Source organism: Abramis brama (assembly GCF_963993115.1).
Source record: "Abramis brama genome assembly, chromosome: 14".
Lineage (NCBI taxonomy): Eukaryota > Metazoa > Chordata > Actinopteri > Cypriniformes > Leuciscidae > Abramis > Abramis brama.
This window is the reverse complement of record NC_139976.1, coordinates 33,063,340-33,089,125: the sequence shown is the minus strand read 5'-3', so window position 1 is coordinate 33,089,125 and position 25,786 is coordinate 33,063,340. Positions and strand designations below refer to the sequence as shown.

At 37.4% G+C, this 25,786-nt stretch overlaps 2 protein-coding genes across 2 annotated transcripts; one reads left to right on the top strand and one right to left on the bottom strand.

Moving 5' to 3' along the window:
* The first annotated feature begins 8,025 nt into the window (after window positions 1-8,025).
* dlx3b (distal-less homeobox 3b) lies at window positions 8,026-11,437 on the top strand. Its single transcript, XM_084134172.1, has 3 exons — window positions 8,026-8,501; window positions 9,221-9,405; window positions 10,440-11,437. Exons 1-3 carry the CDS (start codon window positions 8,180-8,182, stop codon window positions 10,743-10,745), a joined length of 813 nt encoding a protein of 270 aa, XP_083990298.1. The 5' UTR covers window positions 8,026-8,179; the 3' UTR covers window positions 10,746-11,437.
* Window positions 11,438-18,159: 6,722 nt separating this feature from the next.
* dlx4b (distal-less homeobox 4b) lies at window positions 18,160-25,465 on the bottom strand. Its single transcript, XM_084136065.1, has 3 exons — window positions 24,863-25,465; window positions 23,268-23,461; window positions 18,160-18,750 (listed from the first exon to the last, which is right to left on the bottom strand). Exons 1-3 carry the CDS (start codon window positions 25,179-25,181, stop codon window positions 18,499-18,501), a joined length of 765 nt encoding a protein of 254 aa, XP_083992191.1. The 5' UTR covers window positions 25,182-25,465; the 3' UTR covers window positions 18,160-18,498.
* Window positions 25,466-25,786: the final 321 nt, after the last annotated feature.

Below are 25,786 nucleotides of genomic sequence, written 5' to 3'. Positions count from 1 at the left end.
GAAATCCCTAGGATTTTGAAGTGCGTTAAACAAAGAAAGACGGGAAGAGTTGAGTGTTAGAGCAGGTCTTTGTTCTCTTTGAACAGAAGAGCGCTCCACAAACCTATATGTTTCACACTCAATTGAATCCGTCTTTCAGATCATTACATGCCCATTCATTAGCACAGCAGAACACAGGTCAAAGCCTGGCACAACAGCAAACACAACAGGCCAGTCTGGGAGGCCAGACCGCAAATAACACATTTTATTATCTTTAGTAGGAAACAGACTTTTAGGCTTCTTCTTTAGACTGTAATACTTCCTATTGCAGTATTGCAGGGCTTTTTGTGTGTCTAATTTTAAGAAACACCTGGCACTTTTTTCAAATGAAATGATTTAAAGGAATGCTAAAATATTGTGAAGTAAATAGATGGACTGTGATATAGACTGCCAAAAATTGCTGCACAACATGGTGAAATAACAACAATAATATATATTATATAATAATGATAACAATAATATAATTATAATAATAATTATTATTAGTATGTAAACAAAAAAATTAAACATAATAATATATATTTTTTTTATTTGTTAAAACTAAATGTCTATAAATGTCAAATTTGCTCAAAATCATTTCATTTCATTGATAAAATCAGCAAACAAATGAAAACATTTTAAGACGCTTATTTATTTTTTAAGACTTTTATTTATTTTTCATTTCCTTCAAGTCTTAAACCTAAACCTAACTGCCTTTTTTGCATTGTGACCCCTGTTTAGATATCAAACTAAATACGGTTCTTTTATGGCATGACTGCAAAAACCTGTTTTTGGAACATTTATTTTTAAATGTAGGCTTGATTGATTCACACACACTGGTTTTGCTAATTGATTTATAAAAGGTTTGAGCTCTAAGATCTTCAACATACAGTTGCTGCACAAAATGCCACCATGGTAGCTGCTGAAGGCTTGAGTGGTGCTAAAGAATGAGAAGAGATTGAATGCATTGACAGAGTTCATTAAGAAAAGAGGGACCCCCTTCTCCCCTTTGAGGCTGTCCCACCACAGCTGTTCTGTCCAGCAGTTCAGAACGAGTCAGTCCTGCGAAATGAACACATTCCTGTGAAGCACGCTCGCGTTACCCAGAGGAACCAGCTGCTTCTGTGCCGTCTATTCCTTCTGATACCAGTTGGAAAACAGAGAATGGAACAGACGAAGACATTTAGAAAATGCTGTACAAGAGCTTCAGAGAAAACACAGCAGATCCTATTCTTGCTGAAGAGAAGCAATGTGATATTTTTTTAGTAAATAGACTCTCAGATTAGTCTCATATCAAATATCTTTAAATAAAATTTTGAAGGCAGTGGAATTCCCTTGAGTGAGCTTTATTAAAGCCAGCTCTTTTCCAAAAGGAAAATCTCGTAATATCTCTTAAACATCTCATTTGTTTTCCTAGCAATGGTTTCTTCGATTTTTCTTCTTCTTAAAAGTGCCCTTGTAATCTCACATGTGTATCTTATAGTGGTCTGAACAACATCTCAAACTCTGCTCAGATTTTTTTTGCAATCAATCTCAGAGATCTCAATATAGACTATAAACTTTTTTTTTCTAAAAACAACTGATCTGACATTCATTTTATGGATCCTTAACTGTACTGTATATCAGCAATAGTCCTATTTCTATCTAAATTGAATTTCTCTTGAGAAATTTGAAGAGAAACACCTATAATTGAAGCATTAGTCCATGAAGAGCTCAGTTAAAGTCTCCTGAAAAAGTAACCAAAAAAGCACATAAGCTACATAATTACCATTTATATATTGTGTAATATAGCTGTTTGTGTATGTAAAAGCTCTGCAAAGTTTCGAAGATCAAAGTGCGTGACAAGTGGAGCTATCGCCTCCCAAAAAAAGAACTAATTCTGAACTGCCTGCAATGAATAATCAGAAATTCCAGTCTTCTATGGTCCTCAATTTGCTCTCTGAGAACAACGGGGCATCACTACTGTTCATATCAGATATGGCAATGGAATTCAGAATTCAGATATGGTAATGGGCGTTTTGTTTCTATAAACGCATTGTAAGCGCTGGACCAATCACAACAGACTGGGCCATCTGACCAATCAGAGCAGAGTAGGCTTGCGGAAAGGAGGGGTTTAGAGAGGAGGAATGCTTTATCAAACCATCTAAGACACTGTGAGAAAAGATGTGATGTGCAATGTTTATTATGAGAAAATGAACATGATTTTTTTTTTTTTTTTTTTTACTTGAATGCATGTAAACCTATCGTAGGAGACCTCCAAAATAAAAATGTGCATAATACAGGTACTTTATGATGTCTCAGCACCAAAGAAGAGAAATTCATTCAAATCTGTTTATGATCTAAAAACAATCTGCTCTAGCAGAATGTATTTGTGCAGAAGAACATGCAGCAGTATATTTGTGTGGACGTGAGTTGCACCTGCTGTGAACCGGGATCCCTTTGGAGGAGATGATGTAAGGCTAAAGCTGTACTTGTGAAGGGGGTAAAGATGAAGGCTCGAGAAGCGGAAACATCATGAGAAATCATTAGATCACTCTTAACAGATGGTAAATGCTTGTGAGCATTCATATATGTGTGTGTCGGTAAGAAAGTTAGTAAAGGATAGTAAAGCATCAAGCAAAAACTTCATTCACCACATCCAGCCACAGCTGGCAGTCGTTTGCTAACTGACTCCTTCGACAGCTGTGGTCCTCTGGGAGTGTATTGCTTGGGCTTTTCCTTTAACACCCTATACACTGAGAGCTCATAACCCCTAAACTGCCTCCCACAGCAATCTTTACGAGCCCCTGTAAGCACTCGAACTACCTTATAGAATGAATGAAACAGATTAAACAAAATGCAAAAGACAGCATTCGTATTTGGAAGCACAGCTGAGATGCTGAAAGATTCTGTTTTCATATTAAATGTGCCCTCCTAATGAAGATATAGTCCTGTTCAAGTTCTCTTCCTTTCTTTTATACTTTTTGTGAAGAAAAATCCCTTTAAAAACGTGCAGAGCTTCTGTTGTTTAAGCCTGCTGTTCAGTCTGTACTTGAAAGCATGTAGAGAACCTTGAACTTCATTATCTCTGAGAGCTCTCTGATTTTTTTTCTCAAAGAAACTGAGTTGGTTTTCAGCACACAAAAAGAGAGAAAAAAATCACAAGTGGGAGGGCTGTTGTTTCCTGCCTCTCCAACCTTAATTAAATTCCTCTTCCTCTCATCCTCCCTTCATTAGTTAGTGTGTGACGTAAGAACATGTATGCACTTGTTCACACGCATTTTTAATGCATATTTCAAAAAAGAAAATGTTGAAAAAGCCAAACACACATACGTATGTAGACATGTATAATACATTTACATTATACATTTAGAAATACAGTAACTAAATTGAATCTATTGAATGCATGCACTATGCATTTTGGAGGAAGTTGTGTACTAAAACACTCCCAGACACTGGCTGCATCCGAAATCACATACTTATAGTATGACAAAGTACCAGTACTCGTAAACGAGTAGGCAAAAAGTATCTGGATGACCTACTTCTTCTGACGAGACCCTGAAGTGTGCATATCATGGACACTTTACTATCCCAGAGGATTTGTGAATGGCAGTGAAGCAACGCAACTGACGCTGGTACAGTAGGTCACATGATAATGACAACATGGTGAATGTAGTCTGACCGGATTACATTGATACGCTACTACACACACCCGTACTACATAGAACATACTCTTTTAGAGCTTGCAAAGTAAGTACTTTTTCAAAATAAGTTTCTACTCAGGAGAGTATGCGATTTCGGACGTAAACTGTAACAATGTTTTCATCTGAACATCGCCGCTTAATTCATCAACAATTTAACAACCATTACCTGCCAAAGGCAGTGTCTTAAGCCGCAGCTGTGCACATTTTCCGGTGGATTTGGGAGTGCTTAATGGAAATTACGCACTTTGAGGAAAGACGGAACCATTTGTAATCGTCACAACAAAAGACTGCGCTCAACCTGGATGACCAGTGGAACTGTACACTCATCCTGTAATTGCAGGCTTCCCCGAAGGACTTCAATGCTTTGGCCAAGCCACAAATGAGAGGTTTAAACACTTCAAACATCAAATAAAGAAGGTCTACAAGAGCTTCCATCAAGACTTTTAAAAGACTCTGTGTATTCTGAACATCTCTAAGTGCTGAGTCCTCAAACTCTCATAGATCATGATATAGGCCTATCAGAGAAATGCCCAATGATTTCCTGAGAAAGGGAAAGCGGAGCCCAATCTCCTGCATATCTATAGTACGAGTTCATGCTTTCATTTTGCATGCTCTTTATTTGTAGAAATTACCTTAGTGCATACAGTGTGATACACACTTTTTGGTAGCATGATAGGCTACGAAATATACCAGATGTACGTAAAAGATTACTTTTTGCGTATAAAAAGGCACGCCAAATAAAAGCATGAACTCATGCTATAGATATGCAGTGCCAGGAGATCGGGTCGGAAATTGTGAACAATGTATCTTTAATCCTCTGCTAGTCTATTTCCAGGCGTATGTCAGATCACTCTAAAAAATGCTGGGTTATTTTAACCCAATGTTGGGTCAAATATGGACTAACCCAACGTTGGGTTAAAAATGCAATTTAAAAATGGACAAACCCAGACGTTGGGTTACATTTTTAATGTAACCACTGCAATTTGTCCATTTTTAAATTGCATTTTTGTCCATTTTTGATTTTGTCCAAAATGCAATTTGTCCATTTTTAAACTGCATTTTTTAACCCAACGTTGGGTTAGTCCATATTTGACTCAACATTGGGTTAAAACAACCCAGCATTTTTTAGTCTTTCCACTGACCAGCAAGAATGAACCAATGTTAAGAGGCGAAAGGAAACTTTCTTATTCATGTTGTTACATGTATAGTGTAAAAAATAAGAAAACACATATAATATAATAAATGTTCTTATAATAATACAAAATAAAACAGCATTAGGCCTATGTTGCAGAAAGGTTTGGTTTTAAAATGCAAACATGCACACATAATTGCTAAGAAAAATTCATTATTTATTATTAACCATTATTTGTTAATTAAAGCATAATTTCCTGCATTAAAATTGAGGTTTACAGTAACTTAGTGCAGGTGAGATTACAGAGAAACCCTGTGTTACTGGCGCCACCTGCTGATTATACAAGAGTATTGGGTGCAGGAGAAATGGACAGGATTAAAGATCTGAGCAACTTTGACAAGGACCCAGGGTCGAATTGTTATGGCAAGCTGACCGAGACAAAGTATCTGTGAAACGGCAAGGCTTGTGGGTTGCATTGGTCAGAATTTACCAACAGTGGTCCGAGGAGGGACAAACCACAAACCGGCGACAGGGTGTTGGGCGCTCAAGGCTGAGTGCCTATGATGATCCCCGTCAAAAGCACCTACAATGAGTATCATAACTGGACCTGGAGCAGTGGAAGAAGTTCGCCTGGACTGATGAGTCATATTTTTTTTTCCATTACGTGGACGGTCGTGCACGTGTGCTCCATTTACCCGGGGAAGTGATGGCAGTGCACCATGATGCACTGTGGGACGATGACCAGCCGGTGGAGGGAGTGTGATGCTCTGAGCATGTTCTGCTGGAAACCCTGGATCCGGTCATTCGTGTGGACGTAAATTTGGCATGTGGCACCTAAACACTGTTGCAGACCAGCACTCTTCATGTCAACAGTGTTCCCTGTTATCCCCCAGATCTCAGTCCAGTTGAACATCTGTGGGAACAAGTTCAATCCACGGCGGCTCCACCTCACAATACATGACTTGAAGGACCAGCTACTAACGCCTTGGTGCCAGAAACCACAGGACACCTTCAGACTGTGCCTTTTGATTTTAAAAAAAATTCTCCTGCAATAAAAGTGGAAACTTCATCTTTCACTCTCCTCTACTTAAAGGGATAGTTCACCCAAAATTTTTAATTCTGTCATCATTTACAAATCCTCAAGTTATTCCAACCCTGTATGAGTTTCTTTCTTCTACTGAACACAAAATATAGTTTAAAGAATGTTGATAATAAAACAGTTGACGGCAGCCATTGACTTCCATTGTAGGAAAAAAAAAAACATTCATCTAAATATCTTCTTTTGTGTTTAATAGAAGAGAGAAACTCATACAGGTTTGGAACAAAATGAGGGTGAGTAAATGATGACAAAATTTTCATTTTTGGGTGAACTATCCCTTTAAGAAGAAATGTAGTTCTAACCACCAGTATGAATTATTGCACTACAACCACAAGGAGGCAGTATCAGACCAAAGATCTCAGCGCTCAGAACATGCCTGGACAGCTGCTGCACAACTACTACCATACAATATTCATTTCACAATAGGCATCAATTTAATGTAGGTATACACACCCATTTAAAATAATAAAAAATAGTAATATGTGATCATTTGAAACCTTAGCTAGAAAGACGATTTGACTTAATTTGTTTGTTTTTATTTTTAAATAAATGTATTATTATTTTAACATTTTATTTTATTGATTAATTGACTAACTGAAAACCTGACACTGACACATAGCACAAAATGTCACAGCTCTCAAGAATGGTTTGCATATCTTTCAAAAGACTCCATGGAATTTGACTACATGCCACGACGGTGCACATCAGGTATGTGACAACCCGATGTCTTGCGGCTGAAGTTCGCAGGAGGAGCTTGTGAAGCAGCGCGTTCACGTGCATATCATTTGCATATTGACAATAAATAACGCGGAGCAGTAAACAGTTCTTCTCGTCCATTCCACGTTTGCATTTACAGGTCAGCGGCTGATAAAGCTTATGGGTGTAAGAAGGTAAGACGTACTGGGACCACGCCTTGCCATAATAAAGAGGGTACACAAGTGAGAGCCACAGGGGTGATCAGAGAAGCAGATAAACTCCTCCAACCTCTTTCACCACAGCAGACACTCTCAACCAGAAAACAAGTGAACTGATCACATCAACATGTCTCCCAACAGACTGACAGCCATAGCCAACCATGCCTTACATTTGAGCTAAATTAAAAATGATTTAAAGGTTTACCTTGTAAAATGTAAAACAGGCACGTCTGGCCTTCCACACGCTATTATAAATAAAGATTCCTGAATGGTTCTTTGCAGCACCTTTGGTTCAGGAAAGATCCCTTTTCACTCTTTTAGGTTCTCAAGTTGGCTAGATGGTTGAAAAAGGTCTTGATGTTATACGTTACAGTTTCTTCAGATAGGCTAAGTCTTGGTTCTTGGTGTGGAATTTTTTTTTCCAAGACTGTTTTTGGTTTTAATTTGAACATTTATTTTTAAGAGTGTAGATTTGTGTCATTTCCTAACTGACTCTTTAAAAAAAACTTAGACCTTTGTTGTTGCAACCTAATTCAGTCACATTAAATAATATAATGTAGGCTACTTATAACTGACATTTATCAGAATTAAAACGATAAAGGATATTTATATTTCTAGGTGTTTAAGCTATATTTAGGCCTATATTGTAAAGTAGTGAAGCATGTTTTTTTTTAATGCACCAAGAAAACATGCATAGCCTACTTTACTATAACTAAAAAAATGTGAGTAGCTACAAGCAACGTGGATGTTAAAGTCATTTCAACTTAAATTACATTAAACTGACTTAAAAAAAAATGAGTCTTGTATAATTTATTTAAAAAAACGAAAATTGCTTATTTTGATGAGTTAAAGCAATGTAAAAAAACACATGTTGTCATAACTTATTGATCATATATATATATATATATATATATATATATATATATATATATATATATATATATATTTATTTATTTATTTATTTATTTTACAGTGTACAGCTCTATACTTAATTATCACAGCTAAAATCCCAAAAGCTGAAGTTTGGAGACGTTAGGGCGAGAGGCGGAGAGGAGTCTTGCTTCGCCCTCAGGGCTGGAGGGAGAGAGAGAGAGAAAGAAAAGCAGAAGCGAGGAGCCAATAGGAGCCAAGCGTCCACCCATGTGCCCTATAATTCAGAGTTTCTCATACCAGATTCCTGCCATTACCTTCAGTTCTTCAACCGAGGGAGTTAGAGAAAGCTGCTCATCGAGGATTGTGTTACAGGCATCGTCCTGATCGAAACGTCTGCATGACTCGTTCAAGTCTGCCCTGGAAATAAAGTGGACGACCCTTGTTTTATTTCCCCTAAAGGATGAGTGGACCGACATATGACAGGAAGATACCCGGTATTTCAACCGATCTTTCGAACTCTATGAGTTGCCATCCGACTTCTAAGGACTCTCCGACTCTTCCAGAGTCCTCGGCTACAGACATGGGTTATTACAGCAGCCATCACGAATACTACCAGAGTCCTCCATACTCTCAACAGATGAATTCATATCACCAGTTTAATCTGTCTGGGATGGGGGCATCAGCCGGACCTTACCCCACCAAGACAGAGTATCCTTACAGCAATACTTACAGACAATACGGACATTACAGCAGAGACCTGCAGACGCCACCACAAAGCGCGGGTGAGATATTACATTCAGAAAATATGCCAGAGGTAGGCTATATGCCTATACATCTACAAATTGTCTGGATTTGCCTTCTTTATATCGGGTTCAATAATAATTTTCTAGAGATTATAAAATTATGTTTTGAGCGGCTCGAGAAACGTAAGTTCGCGTTTCTTTTGAGAAAAAGAAATCGGCTATTATAGCCTAAATAATTAACTTGTTTGGTTGTTTTTACTCTGTATTATTATCCCATTGAAGAATTGACATAGTTCAAATAAAATATACTTCAGAAGGGTAGAAAGTTGCCTCTTTATCACAACAGACTTGTGGTCGCTGTAAAACAATTAGCCAATGACATTTTTATTGCGACTGTAACACGATTAATCATTATTACTCGCTGCTCCGGCTATAGATGTCATCATATATTTTATTGTCGGTGTTGGCCTAAATTACATTATAGGCTACAGACATTCCTTGAAGATGTTTTAACTAGGCTAGTCTGTTTGTGCCCACATTTTGCGTTTGATACTGCCTACCAGAGCAAGAATACATGTATCATTTTACTCGTGTCGCTTATTTAATTTTAAAGAAGCATAGGCTTACTTGTTTAACGATTTAACGAGAATGGTGTGGTTTTAGTCCCAAAAATGAAACCAATCAGTTTTCGGTTTTCTTTTAGGTCCTGAAATAATCCTACTTTGAGATAACGTGGTCTGTCATTTTATTCTTTCCAGTCAAAGAGGAACCTGAGACTGAAGTTCGGATGGTAAACGGAAAACCCAAGAAAATCCGCAAGCCGCGCACCATTTACTCGAGTTACCAGCTCGCCGCGCTGCAGCGCCGCTTCCAGAAGGCGCAATATCTGGCGCTGCCGGAGCGCGCGGAACTCGCCGCACAGCTGGGGCTCACGCAGACACAGGTAACACTGCAGCTCACATTCACTTATAATACTGTTAACATAATTACTCGTCTGACACTTGACATTGTGTTAGCTTAAAGCGATTTCTTGCACTTCAATCGCTGACACTGAGCACACTGAGATAAGGATAAGCAGCAGTCTTATCAGGTCATAAAAGATGTGTGGAAATGTTATTGCTCGTTCTTTTTTTTACCATCATAATTAATTAAGTAATAATTGTTTAAAATTCATCTGTAATGTTTTATAACAACAACATTTTTTTTTTTTTTTACCACAATATGTCGCTATGGAAAGTTTTATAGGCTTTTAAAAAATGACGGCTTAGCCTGCATAAAAGCTAATCATATGGCCAATTTTTAGACTGTAAAAAAATAATTTCATCATTATATAATATTAATAACATCTTTGTTTCTATCCGTTATATTTTGTAATTTTAAACGTTGGTAATCTAACTCAAAGTCAGTGTGCAATAATTTTAGCCTTATAAAGGATTTTAAAGATTTAAATAAATGCAGAGTAAAGATAGGCCAACTTTTCGGGGCGCAGTCTGTCGAGGTAATCGTCACACAATACTTTTTAAACACTGAAGTGTTTGTCATATATTATTGATTTGTAAATCTGTAGTTACCTAATACTTAAAAATATCTAAAATGATCAAAAGCACATGGGCAACTATTTTTATGGTTCCTTCGACTTTCGTTTGGTGTGCCTATAATCGAAATGCCAAAATACGTGCTTTGACTTGTAACTCTATTTTATTACACTGAAATGAAACCATGTTGTCTTGTATGGAAATAAAGTAGCCTATAGGTCTTAATTTACCAAGATCCCTTTGTGGGGGGTTGAACTTCAAAATTGTATTAGGGGGATCTGACCCCCTATAAATTTAGCCTAGCCTATCGTTTTTCGCTTAAAAAAACATGTAAGCTTTTCAATTTAAATTATTCGTTTTTAAATTATTAACGGGTTAATATTGTTTACAATGTCCAAAAGAAAACTGACGCGAACGTCGTTTTTCTTTTCTTTTTGAACAGGTCAAAATCTGGTTCCAGAACCGGAGATCCAAGTTCAAGAAACTTTACAAGAACGGCGAGGTTCCGCTGGATCACAGCCCGAACGCCAGCGACTCCATGGCCTGCAACTCCCCTCCATCCCCGGCTGTTTGGGACAGTAACGCGCACACTAGCCAGGTCAACCGGGGCCAGATCCCCCAGCCACCCCTCAGTTCCACACCCCCCTACATGGAAGATTACAGCAATCACTGGTACCAGCAGGGATCACATTTACAGCATCCAGTGCACCACCCAGGACCAGCCCCGAGCACGGGGGCCGTGTATTAACAGACATTGATGGAAGAGTTTCATATAAGAGTTGGAAAGACTTTTGAAAAACTCCACAGAAATAAGCTGAAAGATGCTCCGCGAGTATCTGGGGGAACGGCACACTTGTGGTGGCATTTTGTGGACTGTTTAAACGCATATCTGTTGATATGAATGCTTTGTGTTGAAATATCAGTAGCCTATAATAATAATAACGATGTTTCAATGTGTCCCGGCTACTCAGACCTATTTCATATGCACATAGGTGTAGGTTAAACCATGTAAAGGAAGTTTTAGAGTGGTTTTAAGTTATTATGTTTTATGACTTCCTTTGTTTTCATGTTTTGTTCACTGATGGATGAATATTAAAAAGTACGTTTTAAAGAAATTTTTAAACCCCAATTGTGTAGCCTATAGTTATCAGTCACGCCACCCACAATGTGGGCTGGTGCGGCGCGCGCGTCAGAGACTCAGGACATAAGTTATAAAGACTTGTACAAAATGTTGAAAGCTGTACATATGTGTTTAAATAAAACAGAACCACTAAATTCGTGTCACTTCGAAAGATTGCACGGTGGTGCTCGAACCATTTTTATATTCCTGTAAGTAGTTTTATTGTTATTCTGTCAAGCTGAATAAATGAGAATTGAAAATATTTCCTATTTTACTACTACTTTCATTTAATGCCACAGCTTACCCTGATAATATGTTACAAAAAAAAAAAAAAAAAAAAAATCTGCCACTGTGCACACATTTGATATATTCTGTTTTAAAGTAGGCCTATTTACAAATATGCAGTGATATCGCTTTGTTCCGGCTCTAAGGAAAGGGTTAAGTCAGACAGATGTTATTTTTGTGATGTGTTTGCATGCATCAGCCTGGTAGGTCTGCGTGCAAAGAAGCTGTAGGAGGCGACAGGCGAGCAGACATGTTGGAGTCACTGGATTTTATTAGTATTCTGTTGGCAGATAACAAGATAGACTACAGCGAAGAAGGGGGTGACTACTGAAATAAAGCCTTGCGCTTTAGGGATAGTCGGTCACAACAAGAATAGACAGGGCAAACAAAGACATCAAACGTAGGCCTAGAAAAACCCCATGAGGTTTACAGGTAGATGCAAATGAGTACAGCTCGATGGTATTTCAAAGCGGCATTTAACCTGTTCCCTCCCAGATTCCGCCTTCCCGCGGTTTTTACAGACCTTATTCAGAGCAGCGTCATGACAGGTAGGCGAGGTATTAGCGAGGCTGTGCAGGTTTTTCCACAGCTCATATTGTCTGTTTGTTGTTGTTGTTGTTGTTGTTGTTGTCGTTTTTTGTCTACTGAAATTCTCGGAAAGATATGTTCGTGTTTCATCAGCATAATAATCCAAAAACACATTGAATAACAGTACGTCTCACTGAAGACTGGTATGTCTATCCCTCAGAGTCTCACTTTCATTCCCGTTAAAAAAAGATGGCGCTGCTGTGAATAAGGTCTACAGGCCTATGCCTTTCTGTAGCCTAATGTAGACCTATTAACGTGGAAAAAACACATATCAGATAGGGTAACATGGGGGAAGATGAACAGTGATAAGAACAATGTGCATTTAGGACTACTTTTAAATGGTAACATATTTAGATATAGGCTAGGCCTAAGTTTAGCATGTGCAGGATGATGATGCATCAGCCAATTATTGGAAATAAATAGAAACATTTGCTAATTTAGTTTTTAGGCTATAGAACAAAATGTGAAATTATAATAATTAAAAATAGCGCAGCCATTCATCAAAAGTAGCCTACTAAGATGAGATTTAGTGTCATCCATAGTCATGACTCATGAGAAAAAGTTAAGGTGTGTGTGTGTGCGCTATATTTATAGACTTAGCCTATAAATATAAGCCAGATTCGCAGTTCATGTATATTCAAACCTAACTGATTTTTTTTTAATATATATGGAAATATAAAACTTTAATAGCCTATTTTATGAATTTGATCTAGGCCTACTCAAAGATCCACGTGCTAAGCAAAGCAATAGCATGCGTCCATGTTTTATATTTAGTTTATTTTACGCATTTGCCTCTGGGGAGAAAATGTATAGGCTATAGGCTATTGTCGTTTTAACAACTTTATAATATAGATTATCTATAACAGGCGACGGGCGCCGCTGCAATTCAGAATCAGACTTGTCGGATTTTCAACAAGTAGCCTAGGCTAAATTCAGCCACTTCTCTCAAAAGACATGAAAGTAAGGTTTCTGGTGAACTGGATAAAGAACTGATTAAACTTTATAATTAAACAATCTATGTGTAGCCTATGTGATTTCAATAAACATCGTCAAATTATATGCCTATAAGGATTATTACTGCCGCTTCCATAGACATCATCAGTGTGTATTTTTTTGCTAGTAGGCTACTATGTGTATTTAAATATCAGAAACATAAAATAAACATTAAACATTAGGCTATATGGTTGAAAACAAACAGTTGTGATATGGATGCACGACAAGCGCGAATTTTGATGACGTGCCGCTCTGAGGTAAATTCATTAACACACCTATGTGATCGTATCAATGTCATTTTTTAGTGTTTGGAAGCAGCATTTAAAATCCATTTGGCTCAAAAAACGGAGGGGGCACGTGTCCCATCGGTTTCTATGGGCATATAATGCCTCTGGCAACAACTTAATGCTAATTCAACGGTGAAAGGTTCGCGAGGTCTCAGGTCCGTCTGCCATAGGTTGGTGTGTTTCTGGTGGTCTGGGGTTTACCAGCATCAGATGTTTTCTGGAAGAATTTAATTCCTGTAAGTCCTACTGAAAACATGTGTTGTTAATGTTTATTCAAGGAAATTGGACAGATATTGTCCAGTTGCCAAAACACCACTGAGAAATTAGGTGTGAAAAAAATAGTATCCGTTATAAGGCTTTGATAGAAACTTTTCGCTTGTCAAAAATCAGATGTAGCCTAATAATATAATTAAAACGTAAAAAGACAATGGTCATTTTGTGACCATTTTGTGAACTCATAACTGACCATAAAAAGTTTTGTGTAACACTTTATAGTAACTTTCAAATGCAAAACAAACATGATCAAATCATATCAGTTCATGCATGCAGGCCTAAATTAATTTATGAAAGCCTAAAAATGAAAATGCAGGAAGCAAGGTTTTAAGACAATTCTAGGCTATTGTAATGTAGCCTACATTAATGAACTGTTAACCATAATTCAATAATGTTTGCTAATGTTTTAAAGATATTATAAAGTGTTACAATTTGACTAAAAGTTCGAAGATCGAAACTACAAAGACGCCTTTCCTGTATTTCTTATGCGCATAATTCATTTCACGGGAAGCATGATTCATTCGTCATTCACTGTGCTTTAATGTCAATTCATTATAATTAAAAACAGAAGATAAAAAACCTTAAAATAAATTGTAATTGTTAGGTGTTGTCTGAACAACCTGTGCTTTTCAAGGAACGGTCTCCTAAATATGTGATGGAAGAATTATTAAAAACAATTTCGACGCATTGTTTCATGTGCAAAATAGAGAACATACTGAACTCGCGTTTGTAAGTCGTGCAATACGCCCTCTGGTTTTGGGCGGCAATGGAAAGGACGCAAATCTGAACCAAAGAAACCATTAAATAATCTGGTTTCGTTTCATGCACAAATCATAAGCCTAACCGCTAATGCTGAAGCTCTATTGGAGTCCTAAACAGACCAACATTATTGAAATATGCCTATTCTCTGATCTTAATTTATTCATCAGTGGGAATGTCTTTTCTTCTTTAATCAGTTTTTTTTATGGTAGGCCTATAGTTTTTTTTTCCCCCTTTTTTTCCTTTTTAATCGTGTTTATGGTTGGTTATTAAACATTCTCCATTCTCCAAACCATTCTCCAGGGAATTTGAATATGTAAATGGATAATGTGCATGTGACCACTCACATCATGGCAAATGGTATGCTTTAGAGCTAAATATTGGGACAAGCCAAATAGTTACTAAAATAACTACGAAATGTTTCACATAGAAATTTCCACTCAGTTTAACAGCAACAGTTATTCTACTTCTGGGCTACTTCTTTAGTATAAGAAGCAGAAACAGTCCATCTGTGCTGCAAATCTTGCGTCCAAAAATACCGCTATGAAATTCAAAGCATAGGTGGATGTGGATGCTGACAGAACAAAAACAGAAGCAAAACAAAAAAGCGTGAGCGGCCACAGTAGTTAGATGAATGTCATGATAGTTAATTAAGATTGTTGGTTGGTCAACTGTGAGTCATTTCTGGGCATTTCATAGCTGTGGAATTAGTCATGCAGATCTTATAATACCCGCCTCACTGTAGCATGTGATTGGGTTACTATTCTACCTCCAATAGAGAAGAAAGAGTCATATTCACACCTAAAACCTGTCAGGCCACTTAGTTCCCTTTAAAACATAATAATCCCATCATCTGTGTACAATGGCCATAGCTCAAACCCTAAGACATTTTATCCCCTCTAATGTGTTTACCACTTTCATCTGAGGTAGTTATGCCATAGGGTCCATAAAGAAACGGCTGCTATCTGTTTGATACAATATTTGCAGTTGAAGTTGGGCCGTATGTAACATATCTGTTTTCCGTTGGGCTTGTTCGTGGTGTGTGGCCCTTCAATTACAGGCTATGATCTAGATGGCGTCGTCTTGGGACACATCGCTCACTCAGAGAAACCCAAAAGCTGGGTGTGTGGGCTGACATGGTCACCTCGACGGCCCTGTGCGCTCCGTCCGTGCCTGAACTGTTGAACTTGAACATGATACTAAGATTCAATGCACCGCAACACCTAAATAAAGATAGGCAGGGCCAATCTTTACGTGTTTGACGAGAAACCGTATCCAAAAAATGGCACCGGAGGCCTCTGGGGTGGTTGAACAGGAGGTCAGCTGCGGTTGGGACATGCATATGTTGCCATGTAAAGACAGAGGGCAGCTGCCTGACACCCGCTCAAAGCTCGAGTCCGCAGGCGTCACTCAGCAGCATCATTCTGCTCCAAATGTAAATACCATCAAATGAGAGAGGTTTTCTTGACAGCTGTGAACCACTGAACTCTCTCTCACCCCAGAAACCGGGGACGATTTCGGGAACCGCTTTCATCCTTGTCCTTCAAATCTCCTCCAGGCCTCTGAATCCATTCGGAATTAGATGCGTTTCGATGCGCCGCACTATTAAAACTCAACAGGCACCTCCGAGTGCTGGAAATCTCTTAGACTTCTATCAGTCCATCTCATCCCCTTTTATTCCCATCACCCTTTAGTGCTCTCCCAAATCAGCTTCCCACGTAATTGCCCTGTTTGAAAGCCCCTTTTCTCTGCTCGTCCGACTTGAGCACCCATTATTCTAATCTCGAGATGTAAAATTGCCCATAATTTCCCTTGTGAGAGAGCAAGCTACTTCATTCGAAAACACTTGTCTTCTCTTCCCATGACTGTCATCTGAACAGAGCAACATAAACTCCACAAATCAAACTCAGGGATGGGAGTATATAAAGAGGGGCACGTTAAAATCATTCCATAATTTTAGGAACATTAAGTGCAGAGAGATGGTTTCCACGTAGAGAAGTTTTTCAGTGTGGTTTGCTACCTGTCGAGAGAGAGGAGGTAAGTGACTGCGCTAGGTTTCTCGTTTCGCACGGTTTAGGAAATAACAGACTGTGGGACTCGTTGCATGGAAATCTCCCACATATGTTGCAGAAGCTCATAAATGTGTAGGCCTGTTATTGTTCTTGATATTAAGGGTTTCATGCAGGAAAAGGTTTATTTATTGTTTGTTTCAAACTTCTGTTATTTGCATGTGGCAGGCATTATTTTATATTATAATACTGCATATAATAACATATCCACTCAGCAATTTAATTTACATTATTGCAGTTAAAAACAGCATGCTGAACTGCGTCTAAAGTTCTTGAAATGACAGAGATGCTTTGTAATATGCCTGTTTAAACAAGGCTGTTTAGACAAGACCCTGTTGAGTGAGCTGGGTCAAAGTCAGGTCAAGTGGACCCCGCATTCCTCCAGGTGGGCATCTTATTACAGTGGATCAGAGAAAAACACAACCGGTTTAATAATCGCTACGCTAACAAACGATTTAAATAGCTTTTAATTGAGGGCCTGAAAACCTGTATTTAGACTTACAAGAACAACGTGTTCCATATTGATACGAAAGGTGTCTCCTGGTAGTAGATTGCTTTTAAGCTCTAACAACCTGTAGTTAGACTTAGCATTTTTATGTAGCCTATCCTGAAACAAAGTCGCGTCGCGTTTTTCTGTGTCAAAATACATCGATACGAAATGAACACGCAATAAATCATTGTGAATCACATTAAATGAACATCAACGTAATGTGGGCTGTTTTAATTGAACTCAAACATCTTGTTCACTGTGTTTAGTTTAAGTACTGAAATGTCCATATAAGTACATCTAATCTCCATCCTGCACGTGATTGAATGTTGTAGTGATTTATCATGCTGACATCACGACATCCACTCAATCAGTACATTGCATTATTTTAACATTACATTATAAAGAACGGAGGAACATATAAGATGTGGAAAGCAGAGGTGTGCTGATTTGATGCGAAACATCTTGCACTTAACTATAGCCAAAAGATCGCGTAGGCCTATTCATCACATGGACCACATTTTATTTCCACGATTCTGACTAAATAATATAGTCTATTTGAATGGAAACACGGATATCTGATTGTAACTGGTAGGCCTATTATTCACTATTCATCTTTCTGTTGTTAGCTCATTTAGCACGCATGCGTGCGCAATTTGTTTATGCAAAAATGCATACATTTGATTTAAAATAAAACTCTGTAGCAATATTAATAAAATAAATAAATTTAAATCGGACCTATTTACCTGAAATATTTCTCTTATGGATGCAACTTTTAACGTACAGACATTGAATCATAAATTTCCAGCAAACAGGCCTAAATGAGATACAATTCAATTCATATTTCAAGTAGGCTATAATAATAAGCGTACAGAACAGAACCAAGAAAATAACATGCGCTTCAGGTGACATAAAAAACTGGTCAGAGCCGAATAAAACAGCTCATCTTACAGTCATTGCCTTGATGATCATAAATAATTCATAAATCTCAACCTCCAGTCAGCCCACAGCTGGACCACGAGAAAAATGCTAAATCTATCGAACACGAACACATAAATCTGAGAATTTACAAGTGATGTAAATTATGCAGTTAACTGTTTCATTCGATCTCAAGCATCGCTCGTTTATTTCGATCATAACTTTGTGCTTATTTTGTGCAATTTATTCCAAAACGCTACTATTTAAAATACATAATGTAATGTAAAATACATTAATTTTACTTTATTTTTATTATTATTACTGTTATTAGTAATAATAATCATATAAATATTTTTTTCAATAATCAATTCAATCATTTTTTTAAATAAGCTATGGCATACCATACAATATTGTACCAGGCCCGTTTTGTATATTAGAACAAACGTTATTACCTCCATGGTGACATCGAAATTTCAATATTCTGAAAATGTCTGTAAATCATTCATAACATAGCAGCACATCCATCCTTTCATAAATCCTTTATTTCAAGCACATTGTAAAAGCTACTGAATATGTGTTTCAGGGGCATCTGCTTGCATAGAGTTAAAACACAGTCCTTTCAAACACACCAAGCAATAAAACACATGATGGAGTTGCGAAGGAAAGCACCTTCACAGGTTAAGCAGGTGTCCACACGGACCGAAGGAGTCTCTCTGGCTCAATCACATCATCTGAGGTCTGGGCAGAGGATCCTGGTGGTGTGAGGGATACCAGTGCCCGTAATTGTTCATATAGCTGCTTGGGTGCATGGATGGCACTTTGTTGGCCATAGAGACCTCCCAGAGCTGGGACAGACCCGGAGAGCAGGGAGAGGACGAGGACGTGGTGTGGAGCATCTCCCCTTCAGGTCCACTGGGCCCATGCTTCATTATCTTCTTATATTTGGAGCGCTTGTTTTGAAACCATATTTTTACCTTCAGAAAACAGAATAGAACAAAAATTAAAATTAAAATACATCTCAGATGATGCAACAATTGAGGCCACATTTTGAGGCCATGCACGCCACACAGGCATCAGTGGTCTATTTTATAACGTATTTGATTATATGATATTGACACTCTTGACACAGCTGAACAGTCTTTGCAGACATGGACTCAGTGACATTTCTGTGTTTCATTACACGCGCACTCAGCAATTGTTCCGCCCTGCCATTTTTATGAAGGCAGTGAAGCATGTGTCTGACAACAACAATCACAGCGTAAAAATGCATTTAAATTGAGTTGAAATGAAATGACTTCCAGAGCGCTTGTTTGGGAGATTTTGATAAAAGAACGATTGGACTTCATTTAGGCATGAAGATGATTTAGGCACACCAATATTTAACATTACAGGCAAAACCATCATGCACTGCTCAGATTGAAGATTTTGGGCTTGCAACCAAAAAACATCCAAAATACAAATTTAAGAGTTTAATATATAACACTTTATCTATTTGCGTCTGTGGATTTCAATTCCAATGCATAGGCAGTTTCCATTCACTGAGTCAGAAATCTCCACTTAGCACTTTCACACACCAAACTTTAGTTTTATTTCTATCTATATTCTGTAGGTTTTTCTTAGCGTTATCCAGTGTTTCTGTTCTGGAAATGTACATGTAATTAGATAAGGCCTCATTTGCATATTAAAAACTTAACTGTGATTAATCAACAGGGGGATATGGTGATATCTATTAGTTACGCTATAAAGCCGCGCTCATTCAGGGAAGTGCATTTACACTTCATTTGAATGATAACATTTGATAACCTTCTTTAATGCTGTTAATCTGAGTGTCTGAAGCACACTGCTTGCTGAAAATATCCTCAACTTAACAACACTGAAATAGGAGCACACAGTTTATCTGTTAGTCAGTTGTGCATGAAAGTTGTGTTAATTACTATAGGTGTATACATATATATATATGTATATATGCACCAAGGCTGCATTTATTTCATTTAAAAAAACACAAAAAAACAGTAATATTGTTAAATATTATGACAATTTAAAATAAATGTTTTCCAATTGAATATATTTTAAAATATAATTTATTCCTGTGATCAAAGCTGAATTTTCAGCATCATTACTCCAGTCTTCAGTGTCACATGATCCTTCAGAAATCATTCTAATATGATGATTTGCTGCTCGAAAAAAATTCATTATTATTATCAATGTTGAAAACAGTTGTGGACAATTTTTATTTTCAGGATTCTTTGATGAAGTTTTCTTTCATTTATTTGTAACATTATAAATGTCTTTCCTGTAACTTTTGATCAATTTAATGCATCGTTGCTGAATAAAAGTATTTATTTATTTTATCCCCCCCCCCACAAAAAAAATCTTTCTGACCCCAAACTTTTAAACGGTAGTGTATAATGTTATAAAAGCTTTCTATCTCAGATAAATGCAGTTCTTTTGAAATTTCTATTCATCAAAAAATCCTGAAATAAAAATGGTCCACAACTGTTGTCAACATTGATAATGATACTAAATATTTCTTGATCAGCAAATCATCATATTAGAATGATTTCTGAAGGATCATGTGACACTGAAGACTGGAGTAATGATGCTGAAAATTCAGCTTTGCATAACAGGAATTGCTTTTTAAAATTAAAATAGAAAACATTTTAAATTGTAATATTTTTTCACAATATTACTGTTTTCTTTTGTATTTTTAATCAAACAAATACATCCTTGGTGAGCAGAAGAGACTTCTTTTAAAAGCAATAAAAATCTTAAAAATCAACTTTTGAATGGCAGTGTATGTGCACCCCCCCCCTTAGAGCTTTAACTTCATTTCACTGCAAATACATTAGTGCACAAATATTTGAGACGTGTCCTTAACGATGTAGGAGTTTATGGTTCCCTTGCCAGAATGTGCACTCAATTTAGAAACACCTCGCAGACCGAGACCCAAAATTGTCCTTTGGGAAGAATTCAGCCGAACGCCCGCACGAAAAACACCAGCCACGCTTTAAGGCTGACTCAGAGAGCCCACCTAACGCAGTTTCCATAACCTCAGACAATCAAAATCTATGCAATGGGGTTTTACACAATGTTATTAGTTTGGCTGTCAACAGATTTAATAAACACATGCAAAAAGGATTTTCTTTTTTATTTCCAAAGACCGGTTTGCCAAACAGCTTTTATAGTGAAGTGATGGATTCCAGACCTATGTTATATGTGTAAGGAGGGACTTGGAAAAGCCAAAAGCATATGCTTGTGTGGCACTTGTTTATGTGCTTTCAATCACATTTATGGATCAAATGGAAACTGGCAGCCATGCTCTGGATTTCAGATTGTTGCCACCAATATCGCAGGTACATTTCGCATCAGCATTCACATAAAGTAGGTTTGATTTGCAAGCAATGCATATTCAAGCACTGTCTGAGGTGGATGTGAGAGGCGTTCTTCAGCTGATGACAGGAACACTTTGATGGAAACCGAGGCGTAATCACACAGGAAACCCTTTTAGCTGTGGGACAGACTGAACTCATTCTCCATGGCCAAAAACGAGGAGCAACCTGTCACTCTCAGGGCGGCAAGTGTGGAACGTAGATGAAGAGGGAAAGAAACGAAGAAGGAAAGCAGTGAATGAGAAACAGAGCAAGCATAATGGGAAGGCTTACACTGTGTATGCCATGGGCAATATGGCTGCACCCAGGCTTATGTTAGGTTTCCATTTTTCTCCACACACACACAGATGCATGCGTTAATACGTGCGTGTCAGCAGAAGGGATTTATAAAAATAAATCATTGTCCATAACACCACCCTACAGGAACTCATTAATGGGTGTGACATCAACATAACAAGTATAGACTTATAGACGACTTATTAATCAATCCCAAAGGGAATGTATACAAAAGATCCTGCATAGGTAAATAAAAAGAAATATGCTTAGTGAAAATTCCATTCCTAAAAATCATCAGCACAAATTTCAGGCTCATTTATCTCATTCACTGGCCCCGAAATGACTGTATTATGTTAAATCCATCACTCGTTCATGAACAGTTGGATATGTATTATTAAGCATAAGGCTTAAGCAATCAAGAATAAATATGCTTGGGATAACAGCCTAAGCACTGGGAAAAATATTATCTCATACTGTAAAGTCTGAGAACACAAAAGCTAGTGCGCTAACTAAAAAATGAAAGTAAAGGTTGGATTAAACGAAATCCTCACTTAGCTTTAACAAAAGAGAAACAAATCAGCCTACTTACGTATACATGACGCAAAGTAAATAAATGCTCAGAAACCAGTATTGACTGACTCATTTGAATGTTCATCCAGTATGATACTGAGTTAAAGCCTCACCTCAGCATAAATACTTTCAGATAGATTGAAAGTGGCCCCGAAAAGCACTTGAGTTCTTGAGCTTCACTTAAAAAACATTGAATATCATTGCATTAAAAGATATCAAACTAACAGGCATTTGCAGTTAAATTACACTAGACCTTTATCACAGAAGTTACTTCACTTTCAAAATGACTTAATAACTGGTGTTTTTAGTGGATGCATGAAGTGAGTTCCCCTGAAGTTCACATAAACAAGCCCAGTCCATCACATTAATGAACTATATCCTCCTGAAACCCAGATTATTATTTATTTTTTTCGCATTTAGTATTTTTTCATGTCATTATAGATTCATATATTATGCTATATAGTGGACACCATGGACTCAGGTGTTTAAAAAAATAAAAATACATGGAATGAAACAATGGGTTTTTTTGCATTCACCAATCAATTTTTAGGTTTCAAGATTTTTTTAACCAAACTTTGCAAAGATGATTCTCAGCTATGTTATGAAAGATATAACGTTTATTGATACACTATTTTACTTTATGCAATATGGTCAATAGTCAATACAATGTATCTATACACTGTCTATAATTTGCACATCAATGTGTTCCTGAAGTGTTATAATGGGAGTAATAATTGGGAACAACTTCATAATAATATCTAATAGTTCATAGGAATATTAATACATCATTTATTTCCATATTCAGTTGTTGAGTCTCCCAAAATGCCTGATAAACAGTAGGAGTTTTAATTTCAAATAAATGCCACTTGCACATTTTGTTTTGTTTCTAATGCAATGGTATTCCTATATTTTCAGTGAGGCTTAACCGTCCAAATAGCCTATTTTTGGAGCAACTCTATGTAAAACAACCAACATCTAAAATTCACATTTCTTCGTCCGAAATGAATTGTTTTCCTGTGGTGCACGAGCGGCGCCCATGTGACAAATTCTATAAAACCGACGCGTCAACAGACCATTATTATATAGACAAGGCTAATCCACTTCTCATATATAACATCGTTCCCCATCTGCTCTCCTCAACAGAAAATCTGCAATTAACTAAGTAGCCTATCAGGACTATAGGCCTAATCCCGAATCAAGAAGAACACGTTGCAGTTCTATAGTCTCAAACAGAAGTGAGAATGCCAGACATTTACCTGTGTTTGTGTGAGTCCCAGTTTGGCGGCTAAATCTGCGCGTTCGGGCAGCGCGAGGTACTGGGTCTGCTGGAAGCGCTGGTGTAGCGCCTGCAGCTGAACACTGGAGTAAATGGTTCGCGGTTTGCGGATCTTCTTCCCCTTGCCATTGAGGCGAATCTCACCATTCTCAATGACCGCTGGCTTTTCGTGGTCTTCAGGCATGCAGACGAAATAAAACGACAGCATTATGACACAGTAGGCTTAATGCTCATAAATCTTCAAACAAGCAGGTTAACCCTACTTAACCTTAAGAAAAATTGTAAATGATGTCACAGTAAATAGCTGTAACTGTCTTTTGATTTACAATAGCCATTCAGGAGATGTATCAGGTGTTTAGAGGGAACATTAATGGGTCATCATTTTTAAGATCGGCAAACCATAATTGAACTCGTTTAAAGGCAAGTTTTACAGGCCTACCGAGCCTGAACTTGAACCTAAGAGCAAAACAAACAAGCCTTAGCATCGTTATTTTTGGATGAATTACAACTGCATCAATCATATTAATATTGAAAAAAAGAGGCTTCTTCGCTATAGGTTATAACAAAATTGGCATCGATTTCGAGAGCGCTCGAGCGTCGGTGCATGTACAAAATATTATTTAGGCCTATATATTTAGCCTATATGAATGCATGTATAGCTTATATTTTAACAATGGATTTACTTTAGATTTAGTCTACAAATGTTGTATGTATTGCTCTAATGTTATAAGCTACTAAAATGTGAACAATGTGCAATTTTTAGGCTATCTTCGAAATTAATGGGAGATATTGGATGATGAACACACCATGACTGCATCAATTTGCAAGAGTAGTCTAATTTTTTTTTTTTTAAGAATTTACACAATGCAGAATGATACCTAAACTACGAAATGGTGTGTTATTCGTTTTTTATGTTTTTTTAATCAAGTTCTAGGCCTTCCAGAAAAAATAAATTATGTTTACCAAGCTTAAAAACACAAATCCTCCAATAAATAAGCCCAAGAAAGAAAAACAGTTTTTGAATTAAAGTCGTTCAAATAAAAGGTCAGAACCAATAGGCAATAGTTTGTGTTTACCATTTGTAACTGATTTACCCCTGGTCTTTAAAATTAATTAGACCTGTGTGCCTTTTTTTTTTTTTTTTTTTTTTTTTTGTAAATCTGGTATTTATTTAAAAAATACACGGTGCATTAAATTAGCTACTGGTACAAATGCAGAATTTTTTTTATTAGGGATCATATCAGATATTAGCCTAATCTAATAATGATGCATGCATAGCCTAAAGTTTAAGTAGCCTGTGCATTGCATTTTGTATATGCTTATATATATATATATATATATATATATATATATATATATATATATATATATATATATATATATATATATATATATAAAAATGTATGTATATGTATGTATATGTGTGTGTGTGTGTGTGTGTGTGTGTGTGTGTATGTGTGCATTAGCAAAAGCTGTTGTGAACTTGACTATAAATGCCACGACGGACGCATGTATCTTTCAAGAGACAAGTAGCGTCAAAACATCACATTTAGACGGTTTTAAGAGGATACTCACTCGTGTCCTCAGCCCTCGTGTGAGCTAAAGAACTGCTGTGGTTGTTTGGCTGGTAAGGCACGTAAGCCCCCGGAGCAGGAGCGCTCACCGGCCCGGGGTAGGCGTATCCCAGCGGCCGGCTGTAATGGGAAGCGGTGGAGTAGGGACCATCGTGCTGGAGGTGTCCGCCTGAGTGCAATCCATGTACTGGGTAAATATTGTGAGAGAATCCGGATAAATGCTGCTGGTTGGTTGTAAGTCCGTGGCCGAACTCTAAAAATGCCGATTTTGAAGGATCTGAACTATTCAGCGTATCAGACATGAAACTCATAGACATCATTAACAGTCAGTTCCATACAGCCCGATGATGGTCCGAGTGCTGCATTGAACGCTCACTGTGCACGAAAAAGACCTTGAACCGGATCCATCACAAAAAGATCGGGAGCAAGAAAAAATAACCTCGAACTTTTAAACGAAAGCGTATTTCCCAAAGTCACTGGAATAAATCTCATAGGTGAAATACGACTTTATCTTTCTTAAATCATGACAAAAACGCGCAATATCTTAAGTCACATCGGGCTCGCGGTCCTGTGTGTTTCTGACTGACTCGCGCTCCGCGAGAGCGCGCGCTGATTGGTGCGTCACGCGACACCAGGGAGAGCTATAATGAAGTTGATGAGCATTTGCTATCGAATTGTGATGAGCCCCGATATCGATCATGTCACAACATAATGATCTTCAAATTAAGCACGACCTTTATCTTGCAAAAACCACAAAGACAAGTGAACTTGAATATATACAGAAATTATTAGGAAGAAAAGAAAAACCTCTTTAATGCAATGCAACTTCGCAGTCAACGAGACCCGGGCTAGTCACTCTTTATATTAAGAATCAAAATATTATTTTTTAGAATAATATTATCAGTCTTAATGTTATTAATAAATA

Coding starts and splice junctions, on each gene's coding strand:
- dlx3b (XM_084134172.1), top strand. CDS start 8,180: ATGAGTGGACCGACATATGACAGGAAGATACCCGGTATTTCAACCGAT. Junction 8,502..9,220: donor GACGCCACCACAAAGCGCGG/GTGAGATATTAC, acceptor TATTCTTTCCAG/TCAAAGAGGAACCTGAGACT. Junction 9,406..10,439: donor TGGGGCTCACGCAGACACAG/GTAACACTGCAG, acceptor CTTTTTGAACAG/GTCAAAATCTGGTTCCAGAA.
- dlx4b (XM_084136065.1), bottom strand. CDS start 25,181: ATGATGTCTATGAGTTTCATGTCTGATACGCTGAATAGTTCAGATCCT. Junction 23,462..24,862: donor CACGAGGGCTGAGGACACGA/GTGAGTATCCTC, acceptor GCATGCCTGAAG/ACCACGAAAAGCCAGCGGTC. Junction 18,751..23,267: donor TGGGACTCACACAAACACAG/GTAAATGTCTGG, acceptor TGTTTTCTGAAG/GTAAAAATATGGTTTCAAAA.